This window comes from Lepidochelys olivacea (genome assembly GCF_965140295.1).
Source record: "Lepidochelys olivacea isolate rLepOli2 genome assembly, chromosome: 7".
NCBI lineage: Eukaryota > Metazoa > Chordata > Testudines > Cheloniidae > Lepidochelys > Lepidochelys olivacea.
The window spans coordinates 91,360,591-91,382,367 of record NC_140417.1 but is presented as its reverse complement, the minus strand read 5'-3'; the positions used below and the strand labels follow the sequence as shown (position 1 = coordinate 91,382,367).

General features: G+C 42.9%; 2 protein-coding genes across 14 annotated transcripts in view; one reads left to right on the top strand and one right to left on the bottom strand.

The window, feature by feature from the left end:
• Positions 1 to 21,777, bottom strand: part of LOC311523530 (lysosomal acid lipase/cholesteryl ester hydrolase-like) — a 136,898-nt gene that overhangs the window by 14,661 nt on the left and 100,460 nt on the right. For 2 of the 10 annotated variants that reach the window (XM_084633607.1, XM_084633612.1), the window contains exons 1-4: positions 15,479 to 15,715; positions 14,937 to 15,048; positions 13,411 to 13,466; positions 9,162 to 9,280 (exon numbers count right to left, since the gene is read on the bottom strand). The exons of 1 other annotated variant lie outside the window; for it this stretch is intronic. In XM_084633607.1, coding sequence (XP_084489733.1) covers positions 9,162 to 9,278 — 117 coding nt within the window. In that variant the 5' untranslated portion in view covers positions 9,279 to 9,280; positions 13,411 to 13,466; positions 14,937 to 15,048; positions 15,479 to 15,715. Of the gene's footprint in view, positions 1 to 2,096; positions 2,648 to 9,161; positions 9,281 to 13,410; positions 13,467 to 14,936; positions 15,049 to 15,478; positions 15,716 to 21,777 lie in introns of those variants that run through there. 7 more of the 10 variants (XM_084633614.1, XM_084633610.1, XM_084633617.1 and 4 more) reach the window with 7 other exon arrangements.
• Positions 15,818 to 21,777, top strand: part of RNLS (renalase, FAD dependent amine oxidase) — a 155,722-nt gene continuing 149,762 nt past the window's right edge. For all 4 annotated transcript variants that reach the window (XM_084633620.1, XM_084633618.1, XM_084633619.1 and 1 more), the window contains exons 1-3: positions 15,818 to 16,190; positions 16,735 to 16,840; positions 20,260 to 20,402. In XM_084633620.1, coding sequence (XP_084489746.1) covers positions 16,055 to 16,190; positions 16,735 to 16,840; positions 20,260 to 20,402 — 385 coding nt within the window. In that variant the 5' untranslated portion in view covers positions 15,818 to 16,054. The remainder of the gene's footprint in view (positions 16,191 to 16,734; positions 16,841 to 20,259; positions 20,403 to 21,777) is intronic.

Here is a 21,777-nt window from a genome sequence, read left to right as displayed (position 1 = left end):
CAGGTTGTACTAAATTCTATTTCACCATTCTGCAAATATTTATGAAGGTTTTAATAGTATTTTCTTTAGTGAGATGCTTGATATTTTAGCAGGCCCTAATTGCATTGGCTTCCAGTTATCTTATTTGTCAAGAACACTGTCTTTGTTAGAGTCTCCATTTATTATAGGATAAAGCAGTAACCTACTACAGAAGAAGTGTTCTGCACAAATGCTTTTGAAAATCTTTAATAAAAGAAGATATAGCTAGGAGTCAAATGGGTTTCCCACAAAATGGAGTAGAAACAAGAATGCTGGCCAAAACATATTAGCGAGGGAAAAATCAATATTTAGGTCTTTTAATCTGTACCTTTAATGCAAACATACTTCCAGAGCCAAAACCTATTTCTCAGGAGCAGTGATGTGGTGGAGGGAGCTTTGGGACCGTTCATTACAAAATACATACAGACACTGACAGAATATGAATTTATGCTTGAAATATCCTTTTCTTTGAAGGTTACAGCACATGCAACAATATTAATATATCTGCCTAACCTCACAGTTGTCATTAACAAAAAAGTCTAAGTACTAAAATACAGAGTTTTGGTGTAAGTTTTGTAGACTATAAGGAAGAAAGGTTTCGCGTTTAAGGCACTGGGTTAGGAGTTGGTATATGTAGATTTGTAACTGGCTCTACTATAGACTTCCTGTGTGATCATGGCCAAGTCACTCAGGCTACATTTTTCAGACATGGGTAAGTGGGTGCATTGTTCGCCCTGTGAGCCCTCAGAGGAACATGGGTGTCATCCACAACTCCTAGCCCACTTTCTTTCAGTGCTTTTGGGTAGAATGCCCACAGTATGGAGTTGAGTGGTTCTGCCCATGGGCTAGATGATATAATCAGGTGCCCTCCTGACTATGGAATGCCAGAAGTCCTCAAGGCAGTAAACTGAGATATGGTAGCCGTGTTCCCTATAGACCTTTAGATAGGTCCAGAGGCCAGTGCGCCCAGAGTAGCAATGATCCAGAGAAGGACAAAGCATGCATGGCAATTTTGTGGCCCTCTCCAGGTCCTCCCTCAGCTCACCTCTCAGATACGTCACAGTGGCGATCTGGGGTTATTCTGACTAAACCTGATAAGGAAACATACAAGTTGGCTGCCCTGATAATATCCAGCACTCCTTTTTTATGCAATCCCCCTTTCAGCGCTGGCTGAGTACCTGTAAGATGTATTAACAGGAGAAAGGTCACTCACAGTATATGGACAGTTCCAACACTGCTGTTGCTTTGACTCGTTTCACTGTGCCCCCTCCTCATACTGGTGTGCTTAAAGAATAGAGCTACTTAGCCGGGCCTTCAGTGAGACAAGGTGTCAAAACACACTTAGGGCTAGTCTACACTAGAAGCACCACAACGGCACTGCTGTGCCAATGCAGCAGCGCCACTGTAGCACATCTGGTGAAGATGCTCTATGTCAATGGGAGAGAGCTCCCCTGTCAGCATAATAAAACTATTTCCATGAGCGGCGGCAGCTATGTTGGCGGGAGACTGTCCACACTGGCGCTTAGGTCAGTGTAACTTACATCACTCCGGAGGGTGGCTTATTTACACCCCTGAGCAACATAAGTTATACCAACAGAACCTCTAGCGTAGAGAAGCCCTAAGGCAGGGGCTACCACGCTTGAACAAAAAATAATCCAAACTCAAACAAACAAGTTAAAAACAATAACTATAAACTGTATGTAACAATTTTATTAAAGACAAATATACAATAAAAATATTAAATGATTGAAATCATTAGAGATATTAATACTGCTCTTTAATTATTAATGGCTATGCTGGCAATCACACTAGGGCATGTGACCACACACTCCCTAATGTTCCTACCAAAAGTGTCTCCTCCTTCAGTCCCCCACATTTCAGGTACCCAAGTGGTACATGTGGAGGCATGTTGCAGGCCGGTAAGGAGATGCTCTTAGAAACACACTTTATTATACTGGGAATTGTAGTGCAGATCTTGATGATCTAGGCAGATTAAAGCCCTTTCACTGATGGAAGGTGCCTTAATGGTATAAGATTAAACCTTAACTACCTAGCTAGCTGTAATACAGGATACTCACACAGGATACTTCCTTTTCTGGCTGAGCGCTCAGAAGACTGGTGCAAGCATGCAGGTCCTTCCTGGGGATCACTGGAGAGGAACTAAAACATCCACACCCTTCTGGAACAGTGCTGACAGTCTTTAAAGCTTGGTTCAGATGCAAGCAGGTCAGGTCTCAGGCTCCAAAATCCTAGATTGGGTGTGGGCTGGCTGCAGGGCAAGCAGGCTGCAGGTGGTGGAAGGAGAACCAGGCTGTCTCCTTCTGTTGCTGTCAAGAGGGGGCAGGAGGAGCAGATTGCACCCTCATGAGGCTCTTCTGCGGGCTGGGGTTACAGACAGGTCACTGCTGGGCCTGGCAGTGCTATGCTGGCCAGCTATAGGGAGACCTCCTCTCTGCTTCGCTCCCAGGCTGGTCTTGCCACACGGAGGAAAGCAGGGCTATTTGTAGCCTCCCTCTTGCTTTCCCAGGCATCCGGGGCTGGGCCCAGGGTCAGAAACTGCTTTCAGTGCTGCTGCTTGCCTGTCTTGTGCCGTCTAACTGGCTGCTGGGGACTTCAGTTGTCTCTCCTCTTCCCATTGGAGGAGAGTTGCCAGGGTGACGGGGGTGGGGGAGTTGTGTCCCCTTCCTCTTCCCTACTGCTGCCAGGGTGGACACCAGTGCAGGACTCTGTTGTGGACCCCAATCCCACAAGGTGCATCTCTTCTCTTGGGACACAGCCCCCTTGCTATTAAAACCAACTTTAGCACCAAAATATGAATTTTTAAAAAAAAATAATCACAGAAACCTAGAGCTGCAAGGGACCGTGGGAGGTCATCTAGTCCTGTCCCCTGCACTGAGGCAGGACCAAGTAAACCTAGATCATTCCTGACAAGTGTTTGTCCAACTTGTTCTTAAAAATCTCCAGTGAGGAGGATTCCATAAGCTCTGGTATAGGCTTCCAAGGGAGGTTAACTACACTTATAGTTAGCAAGTTTCTAGTATCTAACCTATATCTCCTTTGCTGCAGCTTAAACCCATTATTTCTTGTCCTACCTTCAGCTGATATGGAGAACAACTAATCACTATCCTCTATGATAGCCTTTGCATATTAGAAGACTCTTATCCGGTCCCACCTCGGTCTTCTTTTTGCAGAATTAAACATGGCCAGTTTTTTTAACCTTTCCTCACAGGTTAGGTTTTCTAAACCTTTTACGATTCTTGCTACTCTCCTCTGGACTCCTTCTGATGGTGGTCTCTGAATTTGTGGTCTCTCTAAACAGACATGCTAGTCACAAGCAGAGAGTATAAAAAAAAATAAGGTTACAACGTATCTACCCTGCCACTCCTTTACAGCAGTATGGTACAAAGACAAAAAGGGAACATTTAATTTACTATATTCTGATGTATCCTGAGTGTGGACTGGCACACAGTACTAACATGCAAGCTAAGTGGCACCTTATGTAGAGAGGGGAGAGAGAGAGAGAAAAGAAACTTGTAGTACTGCCCTATTAGTTTGCTGTGCACTTAAGATATTTTTATGCCACTACACAAGCACAATTAAGGGAGAATTATTTCTTTCAGTGTGGCAATGCCATCCAGACTGATAATTTATTCTGAATGCCAACATTTTATGACAGAATAATATGGCAGACTGACCATAACTCACCCAGTTTTTTTTAGTCCTTCCTCAGAATAAAAGATTTAGAAAACCTGCCCTATTTTTGTTCTTCCCCCCTGGACACTCTTTAATTTGTCCACACCTTTCTTAAAGTGTGGCACCCAGAACTGGACACAGTATTCCAGCTGAGGCCTCACAAGTGCCAAGTAGAGCAGAATAATTACCTCCTGTGTCTTAACTCCTGTTAATATACCCCCTGAATTATATTAGCCTTTTTCACAACTGCATAATATTATTGACTGATTCAATTTATGGTCCACTATAACCTCCAGATCGATTTCAGCAGTTCTAGTGTTTAGCCCCTTATTCCCCATTTTGTAGTTGTGCATTTGATGTTTTTCCTTCCAACATATAGTACTTTCCACTTGTTTTTATCGAATTTCATCTTGTTGATTTCTGACCAATTCTTCAATTTATCAAGGTCATTTTGAATTCTAACCCTGTCCTCCAAAGTACTAGCAAGCCCTCCCAACTTAGTATTATCTGCAAATTTTATAAGCATACTCTCCACTCCGTTATCTGAGTCGTTAATGAAAATATTCAATAGTACCAGACCTAGGACAGACCTTTGCAGTACCTCACTAGATACGTCGCCCCCCTTCCCCCCCAGTTTTACAGTAAACCATTAATAACTACCCCGAGTACAGTCTTTCAACCAATTGTGCATCCACCTTATAGTAATTTCATAGACCACATTTAGTTAGTTTGCTCATGAGACTATCGTGTGGGAACGTGTCAAAAGCCTTATAAAAATTAAGATACATCACATCTATAGTTTCCTCCTATCCAGTAGGCCAATAACGCTGTCAAAGAAGGAAATTAAGTTGGTTTGGCATGATTTGTTCTTGATAAATCCACGCTGGTTATTCCCTAAAACCCTATTATCCTCCAGGTGCTTATAAACTGATTGTTTCATAATTTGTTCCAGTATCTTTCCAGGTATAGAAGTTAGGCTAATTGATCTATAATTCTCCAGGTCCTCGTTTTTGTTGAATGGTACTATGTTTGCCCTTCTCCAGTCCTTTGGGATCACACCCATCCTCCATGGGAGTCAGAAACTAGGCCTAATTACTAGCCAAAATAATGAAGGCATAGGCTTTTCCACCCACCATTCCCTTTGTGGGTCCTTAAAGAAAGACTCTAGGGAGAAAAATAGGCTACTGGAGCAAGTTTCACCATTGTGGCTGCCACCACCCCATTTCCTGGACTTTCATCATCCTGATCCTGAGAGATGTTCTGACCAGACCGGGCCAGAGAAAGGGACCTAGGTGACATTGCCATCTCTACTGGCTCCAGCTGAATCCGAAATATCATCTGGATGAAATGGGATCTGACTAACAGCAGCTCTAGCCCACCTCAAGTAACTTCTCTTTCCCCAAAAAGACAGGTATGACCATCTTTGATACCATCTAGAGAGACTGTTTAACTGGGGGGGGGGGGAAGCAGCAGGGATTCCTTCTAAAAACTCTACAGAAAAAGGAACAAGGGATGTTGTTAAAATGAAAGCATTACTTAATACTTTACATTTCAAATGGTTTAACTAATTTTCCTTCATTTCTTTATCTTTAATTAAAAAAATCTTTTAGACCTTTTAATCATGTGTTTACCATATTAAGCAGGCTGAGGTCTCTGTATACCTAATCCCGCAGCCTGTTTAATGTTGTTTAATGTTGGACAGTGACAGGATTATGTTAACACCTTTGGCCCATATATTCCATCTAATACAACAACGGAAGTACAACAGGTATTTCTCAAGAGTGTGTGTGTGAGAGAGATATATATATGCAACAAGCTTCAGTCAGTTACAAAACGGGCACTTCAGAGGTGCAGCTATTTGGCTCTGCCACAATTAAAAGGGCCAGCTCCAGAAAAGCACGCTGAGAAAAATATATTCAAGAACTGGGGATCCCTGCACTCAGGAAAGTGAGTAGGGAGCAGGAAAACACCAAGGAAGGGATTGCTTCTCTATTGTGTATATCACCTTCATCACATCCATATGCACATACATTGTAATAGGAGAACTAATGAGATGAGAGAACTCAAATATTAAGAATACCCCTAGATAAGAATAAGTACTGAAAATTAAAATACATTAGTGAACAAGATACCTACCATAATGCAGCTTTAGAGTATGCAGCAGCCATACCATTGTACCCTACAATTTTGTCCGCTTTTATGCTCTAAACAGGTTGAAGATGGATCAGTATTTGGATGGCAGACCTCAAAGGAACATCAAGGTGCTACAGCAAAAGGTAGTAGCAATTCAGCTGACACTCTCATTTGGTGGCAGTATCAAACCAACATCTTGGCACAGTGTTAAGGGGAGTGTCCTTTTGAATGAAATTTGAAATTGAGATTCTGACTATTTATGGTCACTAAAGAATTATGGCACTTGTAAGGGTAAGGGAGCTATCCCAGCTATCACAAAATGTATCACTATCTTGGGCACCTTCACTAAAGGCTAAATGTTCTAGCTGGAAAACTGGCAGTAATTGTGATTTAATGAGCTCAGTATTGGGCCCATGGGTTACTTGCTACTTAACTAGTGTCCTACCACATGCATCCTTCATACAGAGGTTTCCCTAGGTCTTCTGCTCCTTGGTGCACACTTCAGCAATAGACTCTACCCTGGAGTGGTTATAGCTCTTGTAACCACTCTTGAAGAACCTCCGATATGAGACAGCTCATTACATTATCAATATTTACTGATTGCTCTTGAAAAATTCCCAGGTTTTTGAAAAAGCCAGTATATGTGTTTTTATTGATTTTCACCTGAATTTTGGCTTTTTTGGGACCTGGAAATTTTTAAGAGGGCAAGTAGACTGGCCCATACTAAAGGGCAGGATCAGAAGAGGGCTCTGCCCACCAAGGGGACTAGTACACATGGGTTGCAGCCTTCCCCTGACCTCCTGACCCTTCAGTGCAGCCCAGTTTGCTTCCCCACAACTTGTGCGGGGAACAAGATAGGAGAGGAGCCAGGTTCCAGTAGCCGAGACAACCCACCACTGCAGGGAGTGGAAGGCTTCCTCAACTGGCACATGGTGAGTACCCTCTGAGATTACCACCCCTCCACCCGCCTTTGATTATGGGGACCCCTGCCCCACTTGCTGACTTCCTTTTCATTTTTACTGATACCCTCCCATTTTTTAAAATTTTTGAATTAAACCCGATAAATTCCTGGAAAATAAAAAATGAAAATAAAGGGCCTAACTCATACGTCATGTAGTTCTTTCTGGGGGCACTCTTGTCTCCCTCTTTCCAAGCAACCTTGGTGACTGACTTACCAGCTGAACATAGAGAGATTTTCCTTCTAACTGTAAATCTTTGGTTTCCAAACTCTCATTGATGTCTGTATTCACATTTAATAAACTCACCTTCTGTAAAAACACCAACAGGGACTCCATATATCACTCTTATTTTCTTCTGAGATTTCACTTGTACTCATAGCTTTCTGACTGCTTTAGATGCCTACCTCTAAACCCAGAACTGTAATGTCCAGCTGACCCACTTCTACTGGATTTTAACTAGAACAGCTCACCAAGGAAAATCTACCAGTCCCAGGAGAACCAATCCTGTTTATCTATAAATTATATTGATGAATAGTAGGCATAGCACATTTCCTAATCATACACCAGACTCTTTGGTAAAATAAATCACTCCCAAAACACACAATTAAGTAACATGAAAAGTTATGATTCATAAAGGAAAAAGTAAATCTAGCAATAGAACACTACTCAACTCATTGCAAAACTAACTTCTCTTGGGCCTAAAAAGTCTTCCAGAAGATAACTGTAAAATGGGATTCAAAACAAAAAAGGAATCACTTTAAACTACATTGAGCCCCAGTCACTGTAATGCATGGAATGTCTTAACTGGAGATGTATATACACCTGCCTACTGTTTTTTTCACTCCATGCATCTGATGAAGTGGGTTTTAGCCCACAAAAGCTTATGCCCAAATAAATTTATTAGTCTCTAAGGTGCCACAAATACTCATTGTTTTTGCTGATGCAGACTAACATGGCTACCACGCTGAAATGTTTACAATGGTTACCACGCCTGTTACAAATAGAAGTGTTACTGGCCTGTTGCCATCTCAAGCTCAAGTTTTCTTGAATATGAGCTCAGAATTAATGGAGGTATATAAGAAGCCTTTACATTTTTCTAAAATCAGATAACTATATTCAGAAGTAAAGCCATTATCTACCCCAGTTGAGAAAATAACCTAGATCTCTATAATTTGCCTCAAACTTAGTAATGAGCTCAGTTTCCAACTGATAAAAGCATTTTCTACTGAAAATGTATGTGGTTTGAAAGCCCCCCATTTTAGCCTGATCACTTTTTATAGTATGATACGTAGGATTTGCCAGCAGCAAACACTAGAAATACTAGAGTGTTGCAATCCACAGGTGACTCAGCTATGTCTACACTAGACCTTAGAGCAACACAGCTGTACCGATGCAGCTGTGCACTGTAAGAGCTCTCGTGCAGCAGCTCTATACTGACGGGAGAGAGCTCTCCTGTCAACATAATTAAACCACCCCCAACAAGTGGCAGTTGCTATGTCAGTGGGAGAAGCTCTCCTGACAACATAGTGCTGTCCACACCACCACTTATGCCAGCTAAATTTATGTTGCTCAGGGGTGTGTTTTTTCACACCCCTGAGTGACATAAGTTTTGCTGACATAAATGATAGTGTAGACATGACCTTAGAAACAAGAGGCAGTATGGCAGGACAGGGAGCCAGATGTGGCATGATTTGTAGTGCAGGGCCCTTTGGTTGGACTGGATATGGTCCATAGTGAGCTTTAATTCACCACTAGATAGATATAAATCATTGCATTAAGAATCATACAATTCATTTAAAAACAGCACGCTGCACTGTGAGATGTTTGGGACAAGGGCTGTCCCTTTTGGAATATCTGGAAGATGTCCAGTACATTGCAGATTTTATCAGACAAATGATTGAAATTTCCTAAACTTTGGTATATGCCGAAGCAGCCAGGACAATGTGGAAGATGTATAGATTAAGATGGACAAGCCATTAAGAATTCATGGTGGGATTGCAGGGGATGCAACTGATTTCATTTTTCTAAGGGGGTTCAATTTACAAAAGTTTTGGAAACACTGTAAAGGAAAATGATAAATATGGTGACCACACTAAGTATATTTGCAAACTACACGTTTTGCTATAATGCCTAAATGTCCACAGATATAAAGACTCGAAAGGTTACATTTGTTATTCTAGTTAACAGCAGGTTGAACGGATTTTTCTATTCTGAATTCAACAAACCATTTATTAAAGGAGTTATAGGCAGCTGGGCAGGGAATGGAATGGTTTTGAGGTAATGGGTCGTCTCGTCCCTAAAAGAAGGATGAACTAAAAGAAAGATAAAGAATAGAAAAAGTATACTAAAAATACCCACTACTTTAATAATGCTCAAAATCTTGGAATTCAACCCCGGCTGGGGCAGACTGTACCAGACAAAGATTACAGCCAAACTTCTCAAAAGTAACCCACGGGAGCTCCAAGTCCTTGGCATCTCTGAAAAAAAAAAAAATCAGGCTTTAAGCCCCAGATCCTCAAAAGTATTTAGTAGCCTAATGCCTCATATTCCTCTTACCAGCCTCCTATAACCCCTGTAATAAATGGTTGGTTGCAGTCAGAAGAAAAAAAATCTGTTCAACCTGCTGTTAACTAGCTTAATAAATGTAAACCTTTTGAGTCTTCATAGCTGTGAACGTTTAGAGCATGATGACTTTAGGAGCCTAAATACCTTGAGGATTTGGCCCTAGGTGCTTCAGATTGGTACCTAGAAGCTGACACACCCAAAATAACCAGTCAGAGAACACTTCAATCTCTCTGGTCACTTGATTACAGACCTAAAAGTGGCAATACTTCAACAACAAAAACTTCAGAAACAGACTCCAAGGAGAGACTGCTGAATTGGAATTAATTTGCAAACTGGATACAATTAACTTAGGCTTGAATAGTGACTGGGAGTGGATGGGTCATTACACAAAGTAAAACTATTTCCCCATGTTTATCTCCCACCCCCCACTGTTCCTCAGACATTCTTGTCAACTGTTGGAAATGGGCCACCTCGATTATCACTACAAAAGGTTCACTCCCCGGCTCTCCTGCTGGTAATAGTTCACCTTAAGTGATCACTCTGGTTACAGTGTGTATGGTAACACCCATTGTTTCATGTTCTCTATGTATATAAATCTCCCCACTGTATTTTCCACTGAATGCATCCGATGAAGTGAGCTGTAACTCACCAAAGCTTATGCTCAAATAAATTTGTTAGTCTCTAAGGTGCCACAAGTCCTCCTGTTCTTTTTGCAAATACAGACTAACACGGCTGCTACTCTGAAACCAAAATAAATGGTTACTTCTGAAAATACAGTATATCCTATGGCTCCTACTCTTATCTTCTGAGGTGCATGATCTTCAACTGAGGCCAGAATTTGGTCCTTTGAAATATATGTTGATAAAGGCTCTTTAGAATACCTACTGAATAATAATATTACAGCAAGAACATTGGAAACATTGAAAGTTTACAGCATAAACTACAGAAAGTTTTCCACCTTCCCACACTGTGACTTTCTACTATTCGGTTCTACAGTTTTGTGGTGGTTGTTATTTCTAACCCACTTCCCAATTTCTGCAACAGTTGGCATAACCGTTGACCGCCATTTCCTAATAAAACATCATATCGAAAAACTGATGTCTAACCTTAGACCTGGCCTTTGGTTTCCTTTCTGCTGGCCTATGCCCAGTCACACATTACAGTGGTGATTTGCTCACTCTTGCTTAAAACATAGACATTGCCACACAAGGTACCATGTACAAATAGCAAAAGAGGCATGTGCCCAGTCTCTGGACTGGAAGAAAGGCTTAACTGTGAAGTTGCTAGTTTTTTTTTTTTTTTTTTAAAAAGGAAGACTGCAATACTTTAAGAGAGTCAAATAATTAAAACAGTAAAGGAAGAGAGACATTCAGAGTTACAGGTTTCAGATGAGACTGGAATAAAGCTAGTCAGTGAGGAGGAGAAATACTTGGAGGGGGGTGGGAAATGTGAAAATTAAAGAAAAAGAAACAGTACTGGCATAGTGGTGACCCTTGCCCATGGAGTGAGTCAGACGTGGAGAATCTGAAACGCTAGTCATAGGTTGATGCTTGCAGAAGGTACTGACATTATTCTCTAGAAAATGTCATTAATACTGTATTTGAAGTGCAGAATTCTTTGTGATGAAGCACTTCATATTTTGTTTTAATCTAAATGCATGGAAAGGAAAAGTGTGTGACGGGAAGGGGTATGCTTCCCCCCCCCATTCAGTGTTTGTTCTGTCTTTTTTGCTACCAGTGAAAGACGAAAATAAAATAAATCCCCTTTGCCTGTTTCTTATGCTAGTATTCAAAAGATTTACAAGAGAGTTAGAAGGTTCAGTGTTTAAAATGTTGCTGGCTGTTTAGGAGCTGTGTTGCAATGTGGTATAGCTTGAAAGTCCATCCTGAAAGAATATGTGGAAGGACAGAAAGACAGTATTTTCTTAAGTGCTTTAGATACAGCTGAGTGTTTTTCTTACTCTGCTGTACATAAGAGCACAAGAAAGTATGTTAAAAGAATGGGGGGAAAAATAGTGGACAAAACACAGAACCTCTGCCTCATTCAGACCCTGCTTCATCCAGCATAGGATGGATGGTATAATTCAATATTTTGTTTTATCCTCAGTTGTTCAGCGTGTGGCTCCAGGCCTTATTTACTGCATACTATTCAAACCTTGCTTTTAATACAGAATTAGTAATTTCCTCCGGGGTGTTTGTATGAGGTTCAACAGCATACTGTCAGAGTGCTTCACAAACACTAATGAATTTATTTTCACAACATCCTTGTGAGGTGAGGTGGTGGTTGTGATGCTGGCAGTTTAGGTGCCAGCTCATGCCAAAGTCCGTAGGCCTCACTGAACACTGACATAGCTGAAAACCAGTCTGGCCTACCTGTGTGTTCGTTTTGTTAAAATAGGTATTAGATTTATAGAAATGTGTATAGTGTTTGGATGTTATGAAATGCTTGAGAGTTGCTGCATGTATCAATATCACTCATAATATCTGTATCCAATGTTATAAGGTAATATATTAAGTGATTGCTTTAACTATGAAAGTGTTTGCTATGAAACAGGAAACTCTCACATTCAGGAAAGAAATATTACCAAGTGTGAAATACTAGTTTACCACAAGAAGTGTCATCTCCTGCCCAACAAAAGAAGGCCTATACGCACCAGACGAGAGAACACAGAGACTAGATTCACAGAGTTTAACATCAGTCACTCTCACCATCATTAGGGAGCCTTGTCTTGACTGGCAGAAACAGTTCTTTGCTATACGCTATTAACAGCAAATTCAGTGGATAATAAAGTCACTACCATCCATGAATGAAGCCCCTTAATTTATCTCTATAACTGAAACTTGAATGGAGGACACTGCAAGATTATTATTAATCTAGATGAGTCTAGTCACATATCAGCATGAGTTATGTGGTAACTGGGGAGTCTGTGGTCATGTATCTGACATCAAATTTAGGCCTTTGTGCTAAAACTAACTGCACATGTGTCTTTATAATACTGCATAGCCTGTTGTAGTCGGGGGAAGGCTTTCTGCGTACTTCAGTGTTTATATTTAGTCTTCTTTAGGAATCCCTCTTATTCCTATAGAGAATGTTAGGTTAAGTTAATAAAGCCAACTACAACCTCTTAATTATCCATGAGGCTTACAGTGGTTCTGAGGAATCCCTAAATAACGATCTTTCTGTTGGATTTCATGAGTGTTACATGCCAAGCTTCCCTTAAAGAAGATACAACTTAATATATTATATCCTAAGAAGCCATGCCAGATTGTAATTACATTCTTATGCAGTAAGTCTTGATTTAATATTTGTAGGCTAAATAACATTACTTACCAATGTACTGTGTACAGCACAATCAGACATATAAGTAGTACACATAATATACACGACAAGTATTACAAATGGAAAGTGCATGATAAAGTATAATGTTGTATCTGATGTTACTAATTCAAATAGAATTTTAATTAAAGTTATACATAGCTTTAGCAATGGGGGTAGGAAGTTGAAATTTGGCTGGGAAAGGGTCCTTGTGGAGGAAAAGGACCTTCAAGTGCTCTGGTGAAAATTGGTTTTGATTTGACTGAGTTATATGTGATGGAACAGTGTACATTGTAAATCTGCAGTTCAGTTTGTAGGATTATTTATATATATCTGCAGTGCTGAGAGCAAAGACTGGCTGTATTGTAGGCCTCTCTCTCAGTGCTTCTTTTAGGTCCTTTATGCTGTTCATCAAGCCCTGCCTCATCCCTGTTCATCTTTTAAGAATTCAGCCTTGCAAAACGGATAGTTATTTACTTGCATGTCCCTAACATAAGGATTGATCATAATAAAATGGAAAGTTATTCTACATGCCTAAGAAAAAAATTCAGCTGTCCAGGATCAAGTAAATATTGTGTGCAAGATACAAATTTCCATCTGCTATGTATTGAATGAGGCAGAGCTTATAGCAGCCCACCTCATTTGTGGCATATCTTGTAAGGCGCATCAAGCAGTCTGTATGTACCTTGTAGTGTACAAATATTCAAACAAGCTCCTCCCTACTAACCTAGTAAGACACATGAGACTGGATGCTCTCATGAGGTCTGACTTTTGACATTTTTCCTGGGGAAAAGAAAAAAGTGAATTAATTTTTTTATATATATAACAACATTTAAGGTTGCACAGTTAACCACTCAGGTAAGCACAGTTAACCTCATCTCCATCAGGCCCCAATCCAAAAAGCACTTCAGCATGTGCATAATCTCAATAATGCGATTAGTTCCGCTGAAATCAATGAGACTATATGTACACTAAGGGCTTGGCTACACTTGCAAATTAGAGCCCCAGGTGCCCTAACTCACGACCTGTCCACATTGGCACGGCACTTAGAGCGCCTGGACTCTGCAGCTGGAGTGCTCCTGGTAATCCACTTCCACAAGAAGCATAACGCTTGCTGTGCCTTGGCTGAAACGCCCCAACGTCAGTGTGAACGAGGTGTTGCATTACTGCGCTTTGTTTGGCCTCCAGAAAAGTCCCATAATCCCCTTAAGTCAAGTGGCCACTCTTGTCATTGTTTTGAACTTAGCTGTAGGAATGTGGATATGCCCTTTCAAAGTTCCATTTCTGACAGCCGGCATGCTTATCTGCTCCGGGACAAGGAAAGCAATTACTGTGGAATGCTGTTGTTGAGAGTGTTTGTGAGAGAGAGGGGGGAGGGAAGGGGATCTGCAGCTGTCTGAATTTACAAGACAGCATGTTAACATGCTCTCAGCCCCCCAAAAACCCACTCTCCCTCCCCCCACATACAGACAACACTCCCTGTCACGCTCCACCCCACCCATTTGAAAAGCATGTTGCAGCCACTAGCATGCTGGGATAGCTACCACAATGCACTGCTCTCTGTTGTGTTGCAAGAGCTGCTAATGTGGCCACGCCAGTGCGCTTGAATCTGACAGTGTGGACACACTGCAGCACTTTCCCTCCTGAGCTCTCCAAGGGCTGGTTTAACTCACAGTGCTCTACACCTGCAAGTGTAGCCATGCCCCAAAGGTTAATCACTTGCTAAAGTGCTTTGCAGGACTAAGGCCTCACTACATGTCACAAGATGTGACTTACAAGGTTGTATGAAACAACTGTATGATATTCTATAGTACATTCGCATTTCCTAACAGTGTGCTTAATCATTGGACTTTAACAATCTTTTAACATCATTTTAATAGTACAGAAATTAATCTGAGGAGAAATATTTTAAGGCAATTAAAAGGGTTCATTGAAATGCATATATAAATGGAGACAGTACTTTCCCGAGTATATGCAATTCAAAAGAATTTTAGTATCATAATTATTGGTGGCCTTCTTCTAAGGAAGACATTAAAATATCTGACCTTGTATAGCTCTAAATTATGAATTTAATTTAAATGTTGAAAATTATAGGATGTCATGGGCAGCAAATCCTATGGGCCTGTGGTGCCTGGACACCAGGAATATTTTTGTATTCTTGGCCCTGGGCCTGGCTCCAGCAATGTTTGGGTCCGGGTGTCTCCCTCGGCCCCACCTTCTGCCCCCCCCCCCCGCCCCGGGGCCCCCACTCACCACGGGCAGCGTAGTGGAGCTGAGCGGCTTCCTCCCTACTCACTCCATGTGGTTGCCAGCCCCTCCCTGCAGCCCCTGGGTGAGGTGGGTCTGTGTCCTGCCCCAAGCGCCCCTGCAGCCAATGGGAAGCTGGGGTGTAGCAGGACATGGAGACTCCCCGCCTTCCCTGCCTAGGAGCCCCAGGTAAGCGCTGCACCCCTGCACCCCCTCCCAGACCCTGCACCCCCTCCCTCCGCCCCCCAAACTCCTTCCCAGAGCCTGCACCCCCACCCCTTGCCCAAGCCCAGAGCCTACACCCTAACTCCAGCCCAGAGCCTGCACCCCTCACCCCCTCCTGCACCCCCAGAGCCTGAACCCAGCACCGAAACTCCATCCCAGAGCCCAACCTCTCACCCGTCCTGCACCCCAATCCCCTGCCCCAGCCCAGGACCTGCACCCCGGACCTTCTCTCCCCCACCTAAACTCCCTCCCAGAGCCTTAGACAGGTGGGGGGTGGAGTGGGGCGGGGGCGGCTTCTGGGCATCACCGAAATTTCTACAAACCTGCCACCCTGGAGTCTCTTCATGCAGAGTCACTTGCAGGATTGGGCATTCAATTAGCTGACTTGTCGTTTGACTCCTGTAGAGGGAGTGTGGCGGGCCGGAGGAGAGAGGGGAAGATATGTATGCGGCGTGTGTACGGATCGTGCTGGGCAGGGATTTGTTTATCTAGGGTCGGGTACGGAGTACACATATGTAGTTTGTGCGTGTCCCTGTCTCTGGTGTGCGCACGTGACAGAGCTCGCCCATGGATACAAAGCAGTGGGAACCCCGCCCCATTGTGAAAGCTCGTCCCCCGCCCTGAGCCCCGGCAGCCAGGAGAGGCAGCGTTAGTACGCGGCCCTCTGGGGGCCGGCTCCGACAGGGTGGCGCTGGACTGTCACTGCGGGCCAGCGGCCCGGCTGCTCCCCCTGCAGGCGAGCGGGGCTGGGGCAGGCTCCGCCGGGCACCGCGCTGGTTGGGCCCGCAGCAGCAGCGGGAGGAGCCCGGGCCCGCCGCCCGAGCGCAGGCTCACTACCGTCGTCCGGGGACAGTCTGGGTGGGAGAGCCGGTCTTTTAGTCACATCTCCGTGTAGGCCAATGGCCGGCGCCGCCGTGGCGCGGGTGCTGATCGTGGGCGCCGGGCTGACCGGCAGCCTGTGCGCTGCGCTGCTGCGGAGAGAGCTGCCCCAGCGCCCGCTGCGCATCGTGCTGTGGGACAAAGCCCGGGACGCAGGTGAGGCCCTGCCGCGGGCAGAGCGGCCTCTGCAGGGCCGGACAACTCCCCGCCCATGCACGGGGACAGGGGAGCAGGGATCAGCCCCGGGCACGGGCGCATAAGCACTGGGGATGGCACCCCGGCTCCGAGCCAGGCATCAGCCCCGGGTCAGCGCAGAGCCCGGGTGTTCGCATGCCGCAGGGGAGGGGACGTGAGCAGTGCCCCATGGAGACTCTGCACAGCATAGCAAAGCTGCCAGTCGGGCCTGACGACAGGCGCGGAGAGAGGGACTCTCCTCCCCAGGCTACTGAGCGGGGCTGGGGCTCCAGCATGTGCTGAGCAAGAGCGAACAGCTGTGCAGGAAGGAGGCCAGCCGAGGGCTCTGGGGGCTTCGCCTGGAGGACTGGGGCGCTGACCGCCCCTAGGGGCCAGAACCAGACATACAAACATCCTGCTGGAACGTCATTTTTGTAACCCCCCTCATGTTAGGCGCTAACTGTGTCCGGGGACAGTATATGTGGGGGAGCCTGGCCCTCTTTTAGTCACGTCTCCATGTTCCCAGGAGGAAGAATGAGTACAAGCAGGAGCCCGCACAACCCTCGCTGTACAGCGGATCTGGGAGCACAGTACATAACGCTTAGGCCCGCCTATGCCCCAAAGCATCAAAGGTGAGGTGGTGAATGAAAAGCTGTTGCAGCTGTAAAAGGATTAGGAAAAGTAACAAGCGAACGAGCGTCATCTTTTTAATAATTCATGGTGCACTGCCCAGTCTAGGATACAAACGTACAGGTGATGACACTGATCCTTTAAAAATAATTTTCAGCTGTCAAAGGGTAGTTATATATTATAGCATTCTCTTACATGGGTTACTAACAACACCCTTGTCATTGTTTATGGGATTTGTTTATTTTCTGCAGTTTTCTCATCTTGGACAATTAAAAATAATCTGTGAGGTCAGTTTCGTTTGTGTTTTAGTAAGTTTCACTTTTAGTAAGTTTCACTGTTGAAATTTCAGAGGAGGATTTATTTGTCTTAAACCAGCTGGTCAAGAGGAAGCTTTGTTTAGAAGTATGTGTGTGTGTGTGTGTATATTAGTTGGTTTTAAAAAAATCAATTCACAGTATTTAAATTTCAGGCTGCACATAAATTGACAGTACCTTTTTATATGATTTGAAATATTACTGTTAAAGTAATTGTATTATTGAATTCAAGAGACCGTTTTAGCCATTATTTTTAGTGCATTTTGTAGGTAAGTGGAATGAAGATCAGACTCAAAATAGTCTGACATTTTAAAATTAGCAGATTTACAAGTATGTGGCATAGATATTAATTTAGATATAGTAGCACTTGTTTGATGTGAACAACCTCTGCTAGTTTTTAAGTATCAAAATGTCATCAAATGAAAGCATGTATTTTAGTGTAACAAATTTCTTAAATGGGTCCAATAAACTATAATGACAACACTGGACCAGGACTGTATTGTGATTGTCTTATTCATGCACATAGTTGAAGTTAATAGGACTGCTTATGTTCAAGTCTGTGGTAGTTTGGCCTTGGGAAAGTAACAAATAATCAGACTGCATGTACTCCTCAGCAGTGTCCTCACTAGACAAAGATGCAAAACAGTAGTAAGAAAGCAATTAAATTTCATGAAGCATGTCCTTTTGCCTGCCATGCTGTGCATTCCAGGAGTTCAGTAAACTTCTGCCATTCTTACTCATGCTGAGTGGTAATTTACTAGTCTGCCAGTCATTCCACCAATCACAGTGAAAGTATTCAAGGAATGAGGTACCACTTGGTGTAAACAAGGGTGACAGAACTGGGCCTACCTAAGTAGCACAATTAAGGGAATAGTTTTGGATGGCAGAATAGAATACAGAGAACCAATTAGAGGTTTGCTTGGGCTTAAATTTTAGGCCCTGACCCAAATTCAAGCCTATTTGACCCTGCCCCCCAAACCTGAATCACCACTGCTGACTTCTGGCCCTGGGGTTGGTGTGATTGCAGCTGCATTCATCACCCCTGCTGTACCATGGCTGGCTGCAGAATGAGAGACTCTGCCACTCTGACACACTCACTCCACAGCACACACAGCGCACAGGGTGGTAGAGGTGGCCAGCAGGAATGAGGATAAGAAGAGCCGAACCAAGCAGGTGGGTTTGTTTTCCGACCAGATCTGGATCTGACACTTCTCCCATTGAGTTTGGCTCGGGTTGCGGGGTTCTAAGCCAAATTCTGCCTTGAGTTACTTTATACACTGTCTGTATCCTGATTGGAGTCAGAGGCATTACATGTGAAAAATCAAGAAAAACTTTTGGAATTTGTCCAGTTTTCCTTCTAGGCTACTGAAAATTAAAAACAAAACCTCAGACTTACAGAGTGTACTGTGCCATCAGACTAGCAATAGCATATTCGTTGAAAAGTTCTACAGGTTTTATAGAAATGTTACTTCCTATCTTAAAAAAGCATCATATCAGGTGTCATTAAAATGGTTTTACACTGCTTTCCAAATGATAGCTTGTCTAATATATTAAAGTTATGTCTCTCTCATCTGGAGGTATTCATCTTATTGATTATCTTAGGGACCCTGCTTGACTTGGCACCTTGCCTAAGTCTCAAGGGTCTAAATGGTGAAAAATGCCTTTTTCCAGTGGCTCTTCACTCTGTCCTTCCAGGTGAGGATCTGACCGCAGAGATCCATCCAGGCTAACGTAGCTCACTGTATCTGAAAATAGCAACAGTGCAGAGACTCCAGCCTGGATAAAATACTGTAGTGTTTGCTTTGTTAGTGGTCCAGACTGCCATGAGTACATCACCTCTCTGCTGTGCTACCTCGGCTAACTCCTAATCCGCTTCCATTATCAAGTCAAGGCCTTGGGTTTGATCTTTCGTGCTGTCAATGGTTCAAGGCCCAGGTTCTCTGTCCGAGACCTCCTTAACAACTGGAAAAAAATACAGCTCAGAAAGCTGAGGGCAAAGCAAGCATGTCACAGCCAGACACATCATTTGCAAAGGGAGGGGTTCAGCTGCGGAACAAGCTTCTAGAAGAGGTCAGGCTAATCCAGAGTTTGACCACTTTTAGCGCACATTGCAAAACCTCTTTAACAAGGCCTTCCACCATTCCAGATTTGGGGGTGAGAGGTGAAAGGGAAAAACCACACACAAATATCGATCCCAAAACAGAGCTGACTGCCAGGCAGGGCAAAGAACAGAAGTCTCAATCTACTAGGAACTATGCAGACCTAATGTACCAGGGAAGTACTTAGATTTTACAATGATAGATGCTGTGGAAAACTAAGGCAGATAGTGGCTGAGTCTAGTTGGAAAGTTGGGAAATCATTGATTTCCAGTGGCATGAAACTTTTTATTTCTTGCCTTATGGAACTGTGAAATATCAGACTTTAAAGATCTGATGCCTTTACTGCTATAAAAAAAAAATTATTACCTGGGCCAGGGTAATATTTTGGAGAGAAGGAGAAAACTGTTTAAAATAGGGGTGACTGTTTGAAGCTGCTCATTGGTTTGGAATATTACAATAAATCCTTAGGAGCTGGGTTAGTGGGCCGACAATGTAATGATAGGTAATTGATGATAAACTGTACAGGACATCTTTTGTAAATACCAGAGGAAGCAAAGTTGCACCTGTTAGAAGATACTCGAAGTCCAGCTCTGACATGATCTAGAGCTTTCACAAGAGAAGGAAAGTGGGCAGTAAGTTAAATACTTTTAGCTCCAGACATCATTTATCTTCCTGCCACAGTAAGTCAGAATTTCCAACTGATGTGAAACTTTCCAACAGGATTGCAATGGGGAGAGCTAGGTGGGTATATTGTCTTTCCCTTGAAAGAGATCAGTCCTTATGAAGTAGTGAAAAGTACATATAAGGTCATTTTTATTTATGTAATTATTAGGAATACATTAATACTAAACATATATAGTTCAGCTTCAAACGCCAGTTGAATAGGTTATAGAAGACAAAGGTTATATAGTTTGTGTGTTATGCCAGTCTAATTGCTATGATTAACAATTAATGCTGCTGTTACTGTTCTTGCAGATAGTTAGCATGTATATTTTGTTTGATTTTTAGCTTCTACGAGGACCTTCTGGCCCATGATGTGTTGAAGCCATTGACTGCCCCTGTGGAAGGCATGGTGATGGAAGAAGGATCTCACAATTTTGTGACACCTCAGGGAATCTCTTCAATTGTCAAGCATTATTTAACAGAGTCAGGTAGTCTTTAGACATCTTGTGTAATTAAGAACTCTCCGATAATTATCCTTCCTTTGATCAACAAGGAGTGACCCAGGCTCCCACCCACCTCTTGAAACTACTGTCACTTGAATGTGATAGAAAGTTTTCCCTTGCACCCCAGGCTTAGTATACCCTCTGGAAAGGGGTCTGAATGCAGTGACACTGCACTGCTCTCATGTCCTTTGGTCAAGGAAGCTTGGTAGCTGAGTGTAGGATTTGTATATGTGAGGCTTCGCATGATGGATTGGAAAGCATGCCTTATAGAGATGGACTCCAGGAACTCAATCCTTTTAGCTGAACAAAGTGAGGATTAAGGGGTGACTTGATGAGTCTGTAAGTGCCTACATAGGGAACAAGTATTTGACAATGGGTTCTTCAATCTAGCAGACAAAGTTATAACAAGAGCCAGCAGCTGGAAGTTGAAGCTAGACAAATTCAGATGGGAAACAAAGTAGTGAAGGTAACTCACCATTGGAACAGTGTCCAAGGTTTTAGTAGATTCTCATATCACTGAGAATTTTGAAGTCAAAATTGGATGTTTTTTCTAAAAGATATGGACTAGTTCAAACAGGGCTTATTTTGGAGAGAGTTCTGTGGCCTGGGTTATGCAGACTAGATCATCACAGTTGTCCCTTCTGGCCTTAGAATTTAGGAATCTATCATGGCACACTAGCATTTTGAATGGATATGGCTTGATACAGTCTATTTGAAGCTGAAAAAGACTAGATTCTTTTTCATAAAAATGTTTCATGCTGACATCTTGAAGATGTTTAAATGGGTAACGTCTAATTTGCAAAACTTTAAAAACCAAGTCTCTAATCTTGTAAGCATTTACACACATGTAATTTCAGCTGAGTGAGCAGTCCTGTTAACTTCAATGGGACTGCTGGCATGTGTACATTTATGCACATGTTTAGGTGTTTACAGGATTGGAGGCCAAAGTTATATTTGCACTCTTTGCTTTATCAATATAGTCCAGATCCTTTAGGATAATGATAATTTTGCCATTTAATTCTGTGGGAGTAGGATCATACCTTGAGTGAGAGGTTTAGGGGGAAATTTGAGTCACATAAATCTGGAGTAACTGCATCTGACCAGAATTTGGAATTTTTAAACTAATGTATAGTATTGGTTTAAACAGTGTTCAGTTGATGATCTGGGAATCTATCAACTGACTGTAAAGCCTGGTGCTGAAAAGGAAGATTTATTAACTGTTACAAACAGTTTCAGAACATGTACTTGTGATATAAAGCTGTACTATATTTAGAATTGTTTACAAAAGACTAAGGAGCAGATAACCAAGCTGATATAAACTGTCATAGCAGCATTGCTGTTTTTCTTTGAAAAGCAGTGG